The 14,723-nt window shown below is 38.8% G+C and overlaps 1 protein-coding gene across 14 annotated transcripts in view; it reads right to left on the bottom strand.

Moving 5' to 3' along the window:
* The window catches only part of PPFIBP1 (PPFIA binding protein 1), a 113,016-nt gene that overhangs the window by 18,318 nt on the left and 79,975 nt on the right, over positions 1-14,723 (bottom strand). For 7 of the 14 annotated variants that reach the window (XM_082783149.1, XM_082783148.1, XM_082783153.1 and 4 more), the window contains 10 exons: positions 14,401-14,493; positions 12,823-12,937; positions 10,239-10,271; positions 8,789-8,850; positions 8,010-8,094; positions 5,144-5,301; positions 4,046-4,176; positions 2,814-2,867; positions 1,635-1,695; positions 507-536 (listed from right to left, as the gene is read on the bottom strand). In XM_082783149.1, the coding sequence (XP_082639275.1) occupies positions 507-536; positions 1,635-1,695; positions 2,814-2,867; positions 4,046-4,176; positions 5,144-5,301; positions 8,010-8,094; positions 8,789-8,850; positions 10,239-10,271; positions 12,823-12,937; positions 14,401-14,493 (822 nt within the window). The remainder of the gene's footprint in view (positions 1-506; positions 537-1,634; positions 1,696-2,813; positions 2,868-4,045; positions 4,177-5,143; positions 5,302-8,009; positions 8,095-8,788; positions 8,851-10,238; positions 10,272-12,822; positions 12,938-14,400; positions 14,494-14,723) is intronic. The other 7 variants (XM_082783157.1, XM_082783151.1, XM_082783147.1 and 4 more) reach the window with 5 other exon arrangements.

Genomic DNA, 14,723 nt, shown 5'->3' with positions numbered 1-14,723 from the left:
TTGGGCTAAAAGCAGTATCTGATATAGGTGTTTGATGTAGGTGTTCTCTCTACTCAGATCTTCCTACAGGCAGCAACTGTTGCATGCAAACTACTGACATAGTAGGGTAGACCATGGTGTAACTGTTCTGCAATGACAGTCTCTTTAAGAACACAGCTGTTACAGAAAACAATCTGGAAACCCAACGGTTTTTAGAGACACTAATTATAGTCAGTGTAATAGTTAATGGTTAGCTTTGCTAATTATTGAGTGGTAGAATTATGTGGGGGAAACATTGGCTTAGATGGCAACCTTATGCTCTACCAGACTGAAAGATAATTCACGTGTGAGAGGACAAGAATGTGTGAGATACAAAGCGGTTGTGGCAATTCATCATATCCTCCTTGCTATCTTGTTGCATTCTCCCTTTGGAACTGCATGCTGCAATTTCACAAGTTTGAGCCTTTCACCACCTACTTGCTGTCCACATTTCTCTGCATTCACACAGGAGCATACACACACATTACCTCTGTTGGCTTCTGTGCAGGGTCTCTGTCCTGTTTCGGAAAGATTAAGAAACACATTTTAGAAGTCACAGTTTATAGTCAGTATCCAATTCATTACAGTCACCCTGAGTTGAACTGACCGATATACCCATTCTCTGTACTTTTTTTATTCCCTAAAGATATCTCTTTGGAGCTGTATTTCGCACAGACTAATTCTTGCTTTTTTTGAGGTCAGTGAGCTGACATGAAAGTACAGTTGCTTCAGTTTACTTTGTAAGGGATTAGCTGTGTACATAATCAGTGACAAGCAGCCTGTAAGGCACTATTGAGCACAGTTGGGTGACAGGACCCATAGCAGAAATCAGACAGGGTAGAAGCCAAGTAGATGAAACATCCACAGCCTCTACTCCTTGCCTGTCCAAACCAACCAACCCCACAGCCTGGAATTTCTAGCTTTCATAATCAAGTTCTGGTCATATTTTCAGTACTGTCAACATCCTTCTTAAGCTGTAAAGCACAGCTCTTGGTCAGCTTGGCTATCAGACAATTTAAGAGCTTTTAACAGTTTAGGCTGTCAAAAAAAACGCACAGGAATAACCCTGATTTGATGACAGAGTCTATCTGTTTTGTCTCTTCTAAAGTGGCCTAAACAGAAGCTATCACCAGAAACACAATGGCTCAATATTTTGTTCCCAACCACCTGAAACGCAGAGCCATCGCAGACTGTATTTTAGAATGCACTAATTACACAGCCTTCCAAAATTATTAGCCTTAAACACGGGAAGGAAGTGGTAGCACATTTTCTGTGTGTCTTAAATCAGAAAAGCATATCAACTTAAGTTTAAAAAAAAACAAACACCACCACTCATTATTTGAAGAAAAACACAGCATGAGATTTTCTGGTAAACACCTCAAGCAGAAAAACAAACAAACAAACAAAAACTACATTTGCAAGGACAGATTTTCTCCTTTAATAAAGTCTGGAAGATGTCACACATCTGAGACCACTGGTAACACATGATATGAGGAGCCTTGCTGTGACCCAGCGTTTCTCACAGTAAGAAAACAAGGCATCTGCAGGGTCAGTGCCATAACAGAGATGTCATCCCCATTTCAAAGGGAAAGATGGAAGTAAGAGCTCAAACCAACCGCTTCATATGTCTCCTTCTTCAAACTGCTTAGACTGCTGGACTTCTGCAGTGGAGAAGTTCTGAAACAACATGAAGAACAAGCGGAGTAACTGGCATTAAATTTTCTAAGATAAATACACTCTCAGGAGTTCGCTTTCGAAAAGCATTACAATACGTGATGAGATATACTCAAAAACAAAGACATTTCTAATTAAGGCAATCAACACACTAATCAGAGCCCACACAGTTTGAGGAGATATTCTAAGAACCTCCAGATCATAATTACTGATGCTAATGCTGCAGTGACCTGATGCCTACCTTGGATATTTTTGGCTTCTTATTTAAAGTTTTATTTTCAGAGGTACAAGCAGAAGTTACACAGGCAAAAGTGATATAAACAGAAGCTATGAGAAACAGTATTATTAGCAAGAGGCTTCTGACTAATTTAATCCTTACAGAAGCCAAGCACAGTAAGCCAATCATGCTTTAGTATTTTATTTATAGTTTATTTTCCATTTGAGACCAGGTATCTCCCTGTTCTGGTGAGACTTATGCTGGAGTGCTCAAGTCTGAAAAGAAATTTACCATTTAAGTCTTCCCTACATACAGTTAAAAGAGTAACTTCACTGCATTTTACAATGTTACCTATCTTTATACCAGCATAAGGGCAGTAGAATTTGGCTTTGGGAATAGTCTCATGGCACTAAATCACTCAAAATATAAACAGACATTGAGCGTTATGCAATGGACCAAACAAACCCTGTTGACTTGGGCACATCGTTAACAAATTGCTTTGACTCAACCTTGAGCTCATAAATAGTCCCACTGGTTTTCCTGAGCAATACGGTTATGTGACAGGTTAAAATTATGTTTTCATTGTAGTCTGCTGAGTACCTTTTCCCCACTATCAAAAGAACAAAAGCAAAACAGAGGCACTTGTACTACAGAAAACTGTAAATTTCAGTGTCTATTGACGGTCTATGACTCAATTAGAGATGCTTCATAATATAAAAGAAATTGTTAGCACGTGTGCACAGATAAAGCATTGGAAAATAACGGCCATGAACAGAAAACCACCACCGCTACATCTTGGCTGGAATTACTTGGCATATTTGCATGTGTCTGTAAAATATGGAGGGATTGATAGGGTTTTTGAGTCAACAGCCACATATGTTTCCCCAATATTTTTGATACTTACGCTGGACCGTCACACAGCTGAGTTCCTGGGGAGGAACCAGTTGATCTTCCTTCACTGTAAAAATTAAAGATATGAAAAAAATAACGTATTTAAGTTCTCCATGCAAACACCTTGCTAATACACAAATCCTAAAATCTCAGCCTGCTTTTATTTATTTTCACTTCAGCTGTTACCACATTAGCACATGCCAAATATTCTCCTCTACAGTTGTCAAGTCTTCTAAAAGACGAAGTTGAGCTCAAGTGCCCCAGGAAAGAAAACTCATACTGTAAGTTAACTACAATACTACAGTACTGCAGCAGAGGTTACAGCACGCATAGTGTAGCATTGCAACACCAAGTAGCAGAGATGACTGGCTCCCTGTGACTTACCCACAGTGCTGGGAGTTTTGTTGTTGGTTGGTGCTTTGCTGTTTTGTTGTTGTTGTTTGTTTATTTTGTTTTTAAGAGGCAGGATATAAATATCTGCAGCAATGGCTAGAGCTGCATGAGCTTCTCACCCAGGAGGCTGCAGTCTGGGGCACAGGAGCCACATTTCAGCCACAGCCCCAGGGTGCAGCCATGCACCCCCTGCTCTGGCTTCTCTGAATTTCTGGATCTACATGCTTAGTCTGGTATTGGAAAATCTCAGGCACAGTTCTCATAAGAACAACTGAAGAAATATCTGCATTTCATCACATCAAAGGATGGCACACCAAGGATATCTCCTTCTCTGATCTCTTGAAACACTTCTTGTGGTTTCCTTTTGAGGCACTGTTAACAGCTCAAGGTCAGCGTTGGACAGCCCTTTTGTGGCAGTTTGTGTGGTGCCTTACACCAATCTTTAGCAACTGTGGAAAATGCCTGAATGCAAATCATCAGGAACACATTTGTTAGCACACAGCCAACATTATCTCAGCCAGACCTAGGTGATGTAAAACTATATAAAAATAAAAATTCGGTGTCCTTAATTACATTAGGTCAGTTTTTCTCTCCTGTTCATTTCTTGCGATGCAACTGATACAGAGTATGAGTGCTGCTACAAGCAACAACCACCAAATCAATGCTTACTTACTGAAAAATATTTAATCAACACAGTTTGCAAATACATGATTAGTTTGTGATAGCTAGTCAAGTGAACGTTAGTCTCATTTAATGAACTTAATAACTTGACGTCATTGGCAGATTATTACTTTCATTAAACATCACAGAATACTGGATTTACAATTGAAAAATACATGAAAACAATAATACCTCAAATCACTTGCGGGATCTGACCTAGGCTGTGTTTTCACTTTCTCTGCAACAATTTCTGAACTCTTGGACGTTGATGAAAAAGATGGGATTGAAATCTGTAAAACACTTGTGTGGATCTGTAAGGTATTCTAAAATGAAAGAAGAATATCTCAAACTGAAATGAGCTCAAATTAAGCAGTCATAAATGGTAAATGTGATAGATAAACTATAAAAAGGCTCCAAATTAAAATTATAAAAAAAGGAAATAAATTATATATATATGTTTTAAAGACAGTGGTGATTTACTACTTGAAAAATGTCACTGGAAGATAAAGCATGAATTGCTGCACTGATAAGCTATGGTGTAGACAAAAACCTTAAAAGCCACCACAGGTTGCCAGCTAAATCTCTCTCTACCACAGACTCCAAGAAGAGTAGTTAATTTTTCAGGTTCATGCCTGTCCTCAGGCCACTCAGAGAATACCAGAAAGCTGCTGAACATCTTTTCTTCAGTGTGTGTTCATGCTGTTTAGTTATGTCTATCATGCTGTTTAGTTATGTCTATCAAATCCCTTCTTTGATTCAGAGTTTTAAGAGAAGAGATCTGTAGATTTATTACTGAAAAATGTGAACATAAAAAAAACAGAGATTTGACAATAACCTAGTTATTTCACTGAATGCAATCATGTAATGATGTTTACAATCATTACATGATTACCATCCATACATTGATGATTGCATCCTTTTAAATATGACAGGGTATATTAAATGAGTCCCAGCATGTTAACTTCCAGTTCCTGAAAAATGAAATGCAGCTCCAAAAACAGACATGTTTGATATGAAAAATAGTTAAGACCCATTACCATGACAAATACAGCTATTTGCTATTTCCTGATCCCATCTGATTAAGGAAAATAAATTCAGCTGGATTCCAATGAAACTCCTCAGCAGGTTTCACAAGAAATCCACCTTGTCCAAAAGGTTAGGAAAGATTACTAAAACTGAGACCCAGAAAAAAATCTTTTCGGAATCACGAGTTTTGATGTCTCTAACATGAGTCCAGCACAGGCAATATTTTCAAGGAGTAAAGGAATTAAAAAATGAAAAAAGAGATACCTCTTCATGAATATTCATGTTAAACTCATCATGGATTGGAGATGCTGTTACAGGAGTTGGGGATGGACTTTTCTCTGGGTCAGTCAGAGTTGGTGTGTCCAATAAAACTGTAGAAACTGATCCTGAATGCAAGAAATCTTCACTGTCACTTTCCTTGCCTGCAGGGAGAGAAGATGGGAAATTTCTTGGTTTGACTTCTGGATACATGATAACTCTCATTCCTATGCAAGGTGCAGCCAGTATCCTCATTTATGGGCTATTGGAAGAGGCTTGAATTATGTATTTTTAGGAGAAAGTCCAATAGGAGAAGGTACCACATGCTGCTTCCTAATTCAACTGCCACAGCGTGGCAGGGTTGAAGCAGAAGGGAAACACGCATCTGACAGCAAAAGCCCAGCCCCCTGTAAAGGCATTTAGTGGGATCAGTTTCAAAAAGCTCAATAAACTGAAGTAGTTATTTCCTGTCTCATGTCCTGGGATTTCATACTAAATACTACTTTTTGCATATTAACTAGGGAAAGACTAGGGGGATGGGTCAAAGTTTGCCTGAGACAAAAACAACCCATCTCTGTGGTGTATTTAAGTTACCCATAGGAAAAATGCAGTCCACAGCACAAGAACTTAACACCAGCTTTTAAGTGACTGCTTTATGTTTGCAGGCTGCCACAAACTGAGTGTGTTTCATTTAGTTAACTTGGTAGCCTGCATCAGCATCTGACATCCTCTGCGTCCACAGAGTGGCTTGCTCCTGAACTGCCTCATTACAGACCTGGATTTCCATACTTGTCACTAACACCGGAGTACTGACCCCAGTAGGGGAATGTTCAAGGAAACTGATACTTTCTAAAAAGCAAGCAGAAACCTAGCACTTGTTGCAAAAGACCTGATACAAATATAAGCCAAAGTCTGTTTACATGAAAGATCTTTCACAGAATCACAGAATTTCTAGGTTGGAAGAGACCTCAAGATCATCGAGTCCAACCTCTGACCTAACACTAACAAGTCCTCCACTAAACCATATCACTATTTCTTGCTCATTTTTCACTGCCTGTCCATTGCTCTATGAATCAACCATACACCACAGTTCCCAGAGACTCGATGTCTGTTTTACCCTCTTCCTCTCTTTGAAGGAATGGCACTCCATGAAAAAGCAATCCCTATTTTAAAAATGTTCCTCCTCTTTCACGACATTAAGCTTGTTGCTTTGCACTCATGACCCTCTGTCCTCTTCCCTCACAGATTCTGTGTGATCCTAGCTTTGGCAGAATGAAGACATTCAAGTTGTGTTCTTAGTGTTCCTGAGTGCTGGTTTTGAGGCAGTAAAGGTTCTTACATACCAAAATTGATGCCCACAGACAGGGTGAACTGTCTGATCTCTGTTCCCTTACAACAAGGGGAGGAGGAGTCACTTACTAACAAGGAGGTAGCAAAAAGGCTTCCCTATGCAACCTGAGCCCAAAATGCTTCAAAGTATGCCATTTCCAGTTTCAGTTTATGTTCCTGACACTAAGCTGAGAGAAGCTGGGGAAAAACAAACAAAAAAACAAAAACCACATGCCCATCTGCCATCTGCCCTAAAGAAGGCAACACACTCGGGGCAGTTCAGGGCCTGTGAAAGGCTGTGTTGGCCTTCAAAGAACTCGCACACAAAGGAGGTTTTAAAAATGTAGCAATGCAACATCACAGCACACAGACTTTTAAAGTTGTGCATATATTATGTATACATACATTGGTAGAATGCTAATGTCCAAAATTTGTTGAAGACAGGTCTTTCAGAGGGTGATGACCTACAACATGTGACTTGAGTACTGGAAGAGAAGTATGATGTGGGGAAAAAAAATCATCCTATAGGAGCTATAATGCAAATAGGCCTGGATTGTAACTGTAAAGAGAGTGCTTGTTTTCTAACATCTGAGTGTTTTCATCTGAAAACCCAGAACCATTTCAGGGTAATGCTCTCCATGTGCTTGTTTTGCTTATCTTTTAAGGGAGAAAGGGGAAAGAGAGGGTACTCAGTGTAGTTACATTAAACTGATGACCACCACCCTCAACGTTTATCACCTTTGGGAATCAGAAGGTCCTGGATCTGGAATGCTCCACCAGCCTTTCAGTGTATGAAACATAACATCACATGCTACAATATGTAAGTATATAACAACCATTTCAGCCACATGGTTATGCTCATTATCTGAGGGGTGTGGGAAGGTGGACAGGGAGACAAAGAGAGAAGAGGTTAGTAGTAGAGATGAAGAAAAGCCAGCTTTCCCCCCACTCCAGAAAGGAAGAACTATTCCATAGCTGCTGAATATGGTGGTTTGTGGGGCTTCCATTACATGCCAAAGACATTGTGTGCCATTACAACACAGTCTTGGCAGCATGTCCACTTTGCTACAGGTATTTCTGCAGCTCTTGGGCATTGCTGTAAGTGTGTGCAACTGCTGTGGCAGTGCTTGTTTGGTTGGAAGGAACATGCATGCTTAGGGTCTGCTCTTCTCAGCTTCCAACCCCTCCCAAGGAACACTTGCAAGTGAAGGGAATTGCGATATTTAGCAGTTAATGTAGTACCTAATCAAGAAAGGCATTTCAAGAGGCAATGGAAAGAATGTGAGAACTCATCACATTCAAGCTAACTTTACACTGGGGAAATAAGCAACTGACAACAGTAGTCACTACTACCGGATGCACCCAAATGTGCAGCAGCACAGACAGAAAAGGAAATTTAACAGTTTGCTCTGGTATACTGTTTTACTATACCTAAGAGATACCTTCAAAGATAGTAAGTCTAAGAGTCAAAATGTAACACTATAACAATGCACCTACAGTTTAAATGGGAACAGAGTTTAAAACTTCTTAAACTGTACAATACCTTTTTTACCTTGAGCCAGTATCACCATGTCTTGAACTTTCTTGTACCTATTCAGAGACTGTCGAAGCTCTTCTATCTTCTGATCCTTAAATTAAGGAAAATTGTGATTGATCTTTTTCCTTTCGTAAATAAAAAATAATAAATATGAATACTTGATATTATTCAATTTAATTGGCTGTGAGACTAGAAGTATGGATGGGACAGGACCCAGAATTCTGTGAGGCTTTGAAATATCAAATACTTGCATTTAGCAAAAGCTGTTATCTGGTTAATCAACAGAATTGTCCCAGCCTTGAAACTGGATTTCAGCTCCCTCTTTAAGTCAAAGATCAAGTATAATGCATGTGTCATTTACAAAGGAAGCAGTAATCAAAAGATTTAGGGCTCTGGTGATCAAAAGAAAACATCCTATTAAATGTACATGCATGTAAATATGCAAAACCATACATGAAAACAAACCATACTTTACAGAATGTCCTTTGGAAATGTGGCCTGTATTTATCTCCTGGGACTTGCATTGGAGCTCTTTACATTTCAAAACATGGTGTAGAATGCAGTCCCACTGAATTTAATGACACTGATTTGTGAGGACATGGGACAGAGCTCATAAATGCCCAGCATCTTTCCATTTAAAAGGTACAGCAGTGCTTCTGACTATAGTGAATACTTGATTCTTACAAATTTGATTTTGTATTGAATTGCGACATGTATACAGATTTTCCTAAGAGATTTAACTCACTTTGATGAATGATTATAGAGGGAAAAAATGACTTTGCTACCTTCTCTTCATTTGCTGCCATAAGGGATTCTACCGCCTTCTTCATTTTCTGTACCTCTATATCTAAAAACACAATACAGTTACCTAAGTCAAATTAAGTAAGATAGTGTAAGGAAATAAGGAAAATAAAAATACCCTAGAATTGACTCAGTAGTATCTGAAGGTAAATTCACAAATTAAAAGACAAAACACAAGCCACTTAAATTCTATGTTAGATGGAAATATACAGAGCCATTTTCTACAAAATCTTTTTTCTAATATTTTTTTAAATCAAGGAAATGAACAAATTCATAAAATTATCCACCCCCTCAACTTCAGGAAAACTGAGTCATGAGTAAAACTACTGCTTGACTATCACTCTCTCTCTCTCATATAATCAAATAATTGCAAAACAAAAGGTCCAAAATACAAAATATTACTACTGGAATGCAATAAAAATACATCCTCATTACTACAGTCAATAAACACCCCAAATGGCATCTCAAAAACCCACTATACAAAGCAATAGGATTAATGGACATCATGAAGAAAGCATTGTGCAGTGGTGTTTAGTTATAATTCAGTATGGATGTAAAAATGAGGCCAACACAATGGAATGATGCAAGTATTTGTTGTGACAAGCAGTCATGCTAGAATACATACTGTAGTTCAGACTTGGAAAAGGTCCCTGATACAGAGATCGTGGTTCCGCACTTCATCTATAATCCTTATTTACAAAGTAATAGAAATACATGGAAACATGTTCTATCAGTCTATGAGGTTTGATTTTGGAGGCGTTCTGGACTACATAAATGTAAGATAAATGGAAATAATCTCAAATTTTGCTAAAAATCTACTTTGCATAAATGAAGGAAACTTTAAATTTCTTTACAATCATAGGAAGGTAGCCAAATTTACAGGCAAGAAAACATTTTACTTGAACTTCCTAAAATCCTTCTGAAAAAAAAAAACAAAAAAACAAAAATGCAGTGGGAAGATCGTTTTCCTCCTTAATGAAATGCAAGAACAAAACAAGCTGCCTGACTGACTTTCTAGATAAGAGACATTTAGACATATTGAGTAAAACTGTAACTGATACAGCTCCAGAAATTTTCACTGAGTTATGCTAATAGAAAATCTGGCCTACTGGATTGTAACTTCATTTCACTGACAGGCAACTATTTTATTTGTGAGTACATTTTATGGAGAAAAATCTATGCAATCTGCTTTCAAGTGAAATGTTGTGTCTCAATGAGACTAAATCTTCATTTATTAGCTTTTTTTCAGAGAATGTATTTCAAGTTTGATATATCCATCCTTATTCTCAAAATTTACCTTAAGTGTAACTAAGGGTTATAGATGACACAACCTAACAATGTGTGTTAAAGCAGTTTTATATATACATGCAGAAAGCTCTTCTGGTAAGCACTTCTGAAATACAAATGCATGTGGAAAGACACCAGAAACCTTACTTTTATCTTTCAGCTTCTTTTTACAATTTTCATCTGTGCAGGAAAGTCCATTGGATGTAAAATTAGCATGAAGGTTATGACATTAAATAACTTTTAACAAAATATTGCTACATAAAGGAGCAAACTTTATCACACACTATTGCAGAAGCAAGCAGTTCAAAATTTTACCCTGCACTCCCCCATTGCTGATGTTCCTAATGACTCAAACAGTCTCGCTGCTCTCACCCGTATTTACCTATCTCAAGGATTTATTTATTTCACAGAATCACAGAATCTCTAGGTTGGAAGAGACCTCTGACCTAACACTAACAGTCCCCACTAAACCATATCACTAAGCTCTACATCTAAACGTCTTTTAAAGACTTCCAGGGATGGTGATTTCCCTACTTCCCTGGGCAGCCTGTTCCAATGTCTAACAACCCTTTCAGTGAAGAAGTTCTTCCTAAGATCCAACCTAAACCTCCCCTGGCACAACTTCAGCCCATTCCCCCTCATCCTGTCACGTGGGAGAACAGACCAACCTCCACCTCGCTACAGCCTCCTTTAAGTTATCTATAGAGTGCAATAAGGTTGCCCCTGAGCCTCCTCTTCTCCAGGCTGAACAACCCCAGCTCCCTCAGCCGCTCCTCATAGGACTTGTTCTCCAGGCCCCTCACCAGCTTCGTCGCCCTTCTCTGGACTCGCTCGAGCACCTCCATATCCTTCTTGTAGCGAGGGGCCCAAAACTGAACACAGTACTCGAGGTGAGGCCTCACCAGAGCCGAGTAGAGGGGGACGATCACCTCCCTAGCCCTGCTGGCCACACTGTTTCTTATGCAAGCCAGGATGCTGTTGGCCTTCTTGGCCACCTGAGCACACTGCTGGCTCATATTCAGCTGACTATCAACCATCACTCCCAGGTCCTTCTCTGCCTGGCAGCTCTCCAACCACTCATCTCTCAGCCTGTAGCTCTGCTTGTGGTTATTGTGCCCCAGGTGGAGGACCCGGCACTTGGCCTTGTTGAACTTCATGCAGTTGACCTCAGCCCATCGGTGCAGCCTATCCAGATCCTCCTGCAGAGCCTTCCTACCCTCAAGCAGATCGACACACGCACCTAACTTGGTGTCATCTGCAAACTTACTGAGGGTGCACTCGATGCCCTCGTCCAGATCATCGATGAAGATATTAAAGAGGACCGGCCCCAGCACCAAGCCCTGGGGAACGCCACTAGTGACTGGCCTCCGACTGGACTTGACTCCATTTACCACGACTCTTTGGGCCCGGCTATCCAGCCAATTTATTTATTTTACTATAGGTTTTCACTTGTAAGGTCTCAGAAAAGGCTTATGCCAGTAGCTTACACTTAAACTAATGCTATGCAAAACCCAGCTAGGTGATAATGCATGAATGTGTTCAAAAAGCACAATTCATGTAATGGGGCTGATAACTGGTGTTATCTGCATTATTTTATAGTATTGTTCTGAGGCAGAAAAAACATAGTTTACTGGGGAAGAAGGTGCCCTGATGAGCTATACAGAGAACTAAACTAAAGGTAAGAACCAAAGGGTAACAGCAATTCAATGTATAAAGCAGCCCCCAAGGAAGAAAAGCGCCATTTAGGTAGTAATAAATGCAATAAAGCCAGACCTTTTTCTACATTTAAATGTTCTGAAAGAAATCACATTTTGATGTGGTCACTTTCAGTGCTTTTATACAGTAGCTTTAAAATCAGATAATTTTATTAAATAAAATTTGACAATCTACACACAGCTGTTTCTGCCTCAGGTTAGGGGAAGAGACTAATTAACCTCTTGTGGCTTTCTAAAAAGCATACTTTAAAAGTACAATTCTAAAATCTGTGATAACTACCAATAAGATACATTCAGAAGTGAAATTTCAGTAAGTCCATGGAAAAAGTTTTGAGGCTTTAAAGTAAATTTTCTATTTTTAAATGAAGTTCCCAAATTTAAATTTCCCCCAAATAAATACTAATTATTTTTTTTTGAAAGCAACTAGAAGTATCTGACACATAACGTTTCTTTGTGAATTCAGGTTTAATTAGGATTTAGAATTAACCAGTGCATAAAACCAAAACCAATCCTTAATTTCATCTGTTTAGGGCTGGGGACACACTGAAGATTTGCACATCCTACCTCGGTTTGCATTATGGCTTTTTCCCCTCCTTAATAGTAAGAGGTATATAAGCAAAGCCCAGCACAGATACCCACGCTTTGACGAATACATTGAGAAGGGAACTTCTCAATATAACCTTTTTGGGGACCTAGTTGAAATTAGTTTAGGGATTTCTTTGCCAATATAAACTTTATCTTTCAGACACCATACAAGCCATACGAAGAACTAACTAGGGATTACCTAAGGCAGTTTAATGTTGATCCAGAACTATTCTGATGGTAGGTTCAGCAGTTGCATTGTGAATAGTCACTAAATATGGTAAATAGTACTAAACCCAAAGGCAGAAAGAGCATGAAAATTGTTTTTATCTGTTATTTCAGTTCAACCACTCACAGAAGTACTACCTCAGATAAAGTGACTGAGGAGGATGGGTGCCTCTACACCATCCTAAGAAAGCCTCCCTTGGTCTTACCTCTGTCCAGTATTTCAATTCCTTCTCCTTTCAGCTTGCAAACCAATTTTTCTTGCAATCTTTTTACCTCAGCTTCCTTCTGCTCCAGTTTCTCTTTCAAAGCTGCTAGTTCATCCTGTAACAGACACAGAATCACTCAGTGACAGTTACCATACACATCTGAGGTGCTTTCAAAATTTACTTCTATGAAGCACAGTGGACAGGTCCTCAGCCAGTGAAAGTGACCAAGCACTCCCTGACATTTACACTGGGTAAAGGGACACCCATCAAACTCTGCCACTGAGCATTGCAACAGATTATTGAGTCCTGAAGGAGGCAAAAGCAGGAGACTTACAGACAAAAGCATCAGTCTTATGTATAATTTGAAAAGAGATTTTACATCTAAATTAAAAAAAGAAAAAATAAAACAAAAAAAAAATCTTTTTTATTTAGCCTTGCACTGATAGAAAAATTGCAGGTGATAAGGCTGAGTGGTAAAATTTATGCTGCAAACATTAGCTACAAAATGCTACAAACATTTATTTTTATATTTATAGAACATTTTGCACGTTCAAAGCAGGATAGTTACAGAACTGTGCTTACAACAGGCTGAGGACAGTTTCAGAAATAATCACTGCTTCTATGAACAAAAAATTGGTCACAACACCATTAAGCACAAAAACAGATACTGAAAAGCAGTTCAGACAAAAACATGGTACCTCTGCCATACTTTTGGTTTGCTGACCAAGTATTAAGAAAGGAAACTTAAGAGTTGAGATTCATGGCAACAAGACAGATGGTATTTGAGGGAGTTGGGGTGTATTAGATAAATGTTGTCAAACTGTAACTTAGATCTAACCATCTGCACCAGCAACTGACTGGCACAGGTCCATGCATTTAAGTTTTAAAATTTGAGTCAAATCCTATGCAGTTTAATAAGATATTCCTTTGAAGTCCGAGAATATCTTGTGTAACATCATCATCAAGACAGGACCCAACACTAAAAATTTAATTTGTTCAGTTTGTAAACAAAACAAGTCAAGACCCCTAATTTTGGCATTTATAGCGTCTAACTGAAGTGTTAAATACTTAAAGGAATACACCAAACCAGAATACTATGGCTTAAATGTTTTCCCGAGCTTCCCTCAAAAGATCTATGGCAAATATGCATAGAAATGATACCTGTGCCCCCATACTATGGCCCAGACATGTGGCCCAGTGTGAAAGAATCAATGCTTTCTAGCTAGTTTTCATGAATAAACATTCTTTAAAAAGGTGAGAAAAATTCCATTTGAGTAATGGGTGTAAACTACAAAAGAGGCAGTCTTCCCTTGGAACAAAAATGAACTCAAGCCTAATTCAATTATGAATACCTTATGCAAAGTTTATACGCTAAAATCCTCTCCCATCCAATATAAAAGGTATTTGTAATGTCTATCTACATAAAGAGCTTTCTGATCTAATGAGAAAGGAAGCACTGCATATCAACACACAAGAATTAATGAAGAACAAACCACAACAACACAATGCAAGACAAAGTGTAAAACGGTGAAACAAAGAATTCAAAACAGGCCAAATGTTACCCAGAAACTACTACACCTTTAGCATCTGGCATTTTTGCTCCATCCGCTGCTTTTCATACTGCATCTGACCCACTTTGATTTTCATGCTAGAAAGTTTGGCCATTAAAGACTGGTAACAGAGATAGAGGAGTAAGAGAAAACTAAAGATAGAAAAGAGACAAGCTAAATGGCAAAGAGAAGTCAGACACTTACAGAAACGGACTGCTAGAATTATTTAGGGGAATACTTTCTCTTTAGAAGTAGCTGATTTTCAGCACATTTAGGAGAAAATAAATGCTCAGCTTTGGTCTCACCCATGGCATGTCTTATGTGCTGCAACTGGTATTTCTTGACCCATGA

This window comes from Aythya marila (genome assembly GCF_965140915.1).
Source record: "Aythya marila genome assembly, chromosome: 1".
NCBI lineage: Eukaryota > Metazoa > Chordata > Aves > Anseriformes > Anatidae > Aythya > Aythya marila.
Note: the sequence above shows the minus strand (reverse complement) of the source record. Positions and strands in the feature narration are given on the sequence as shown.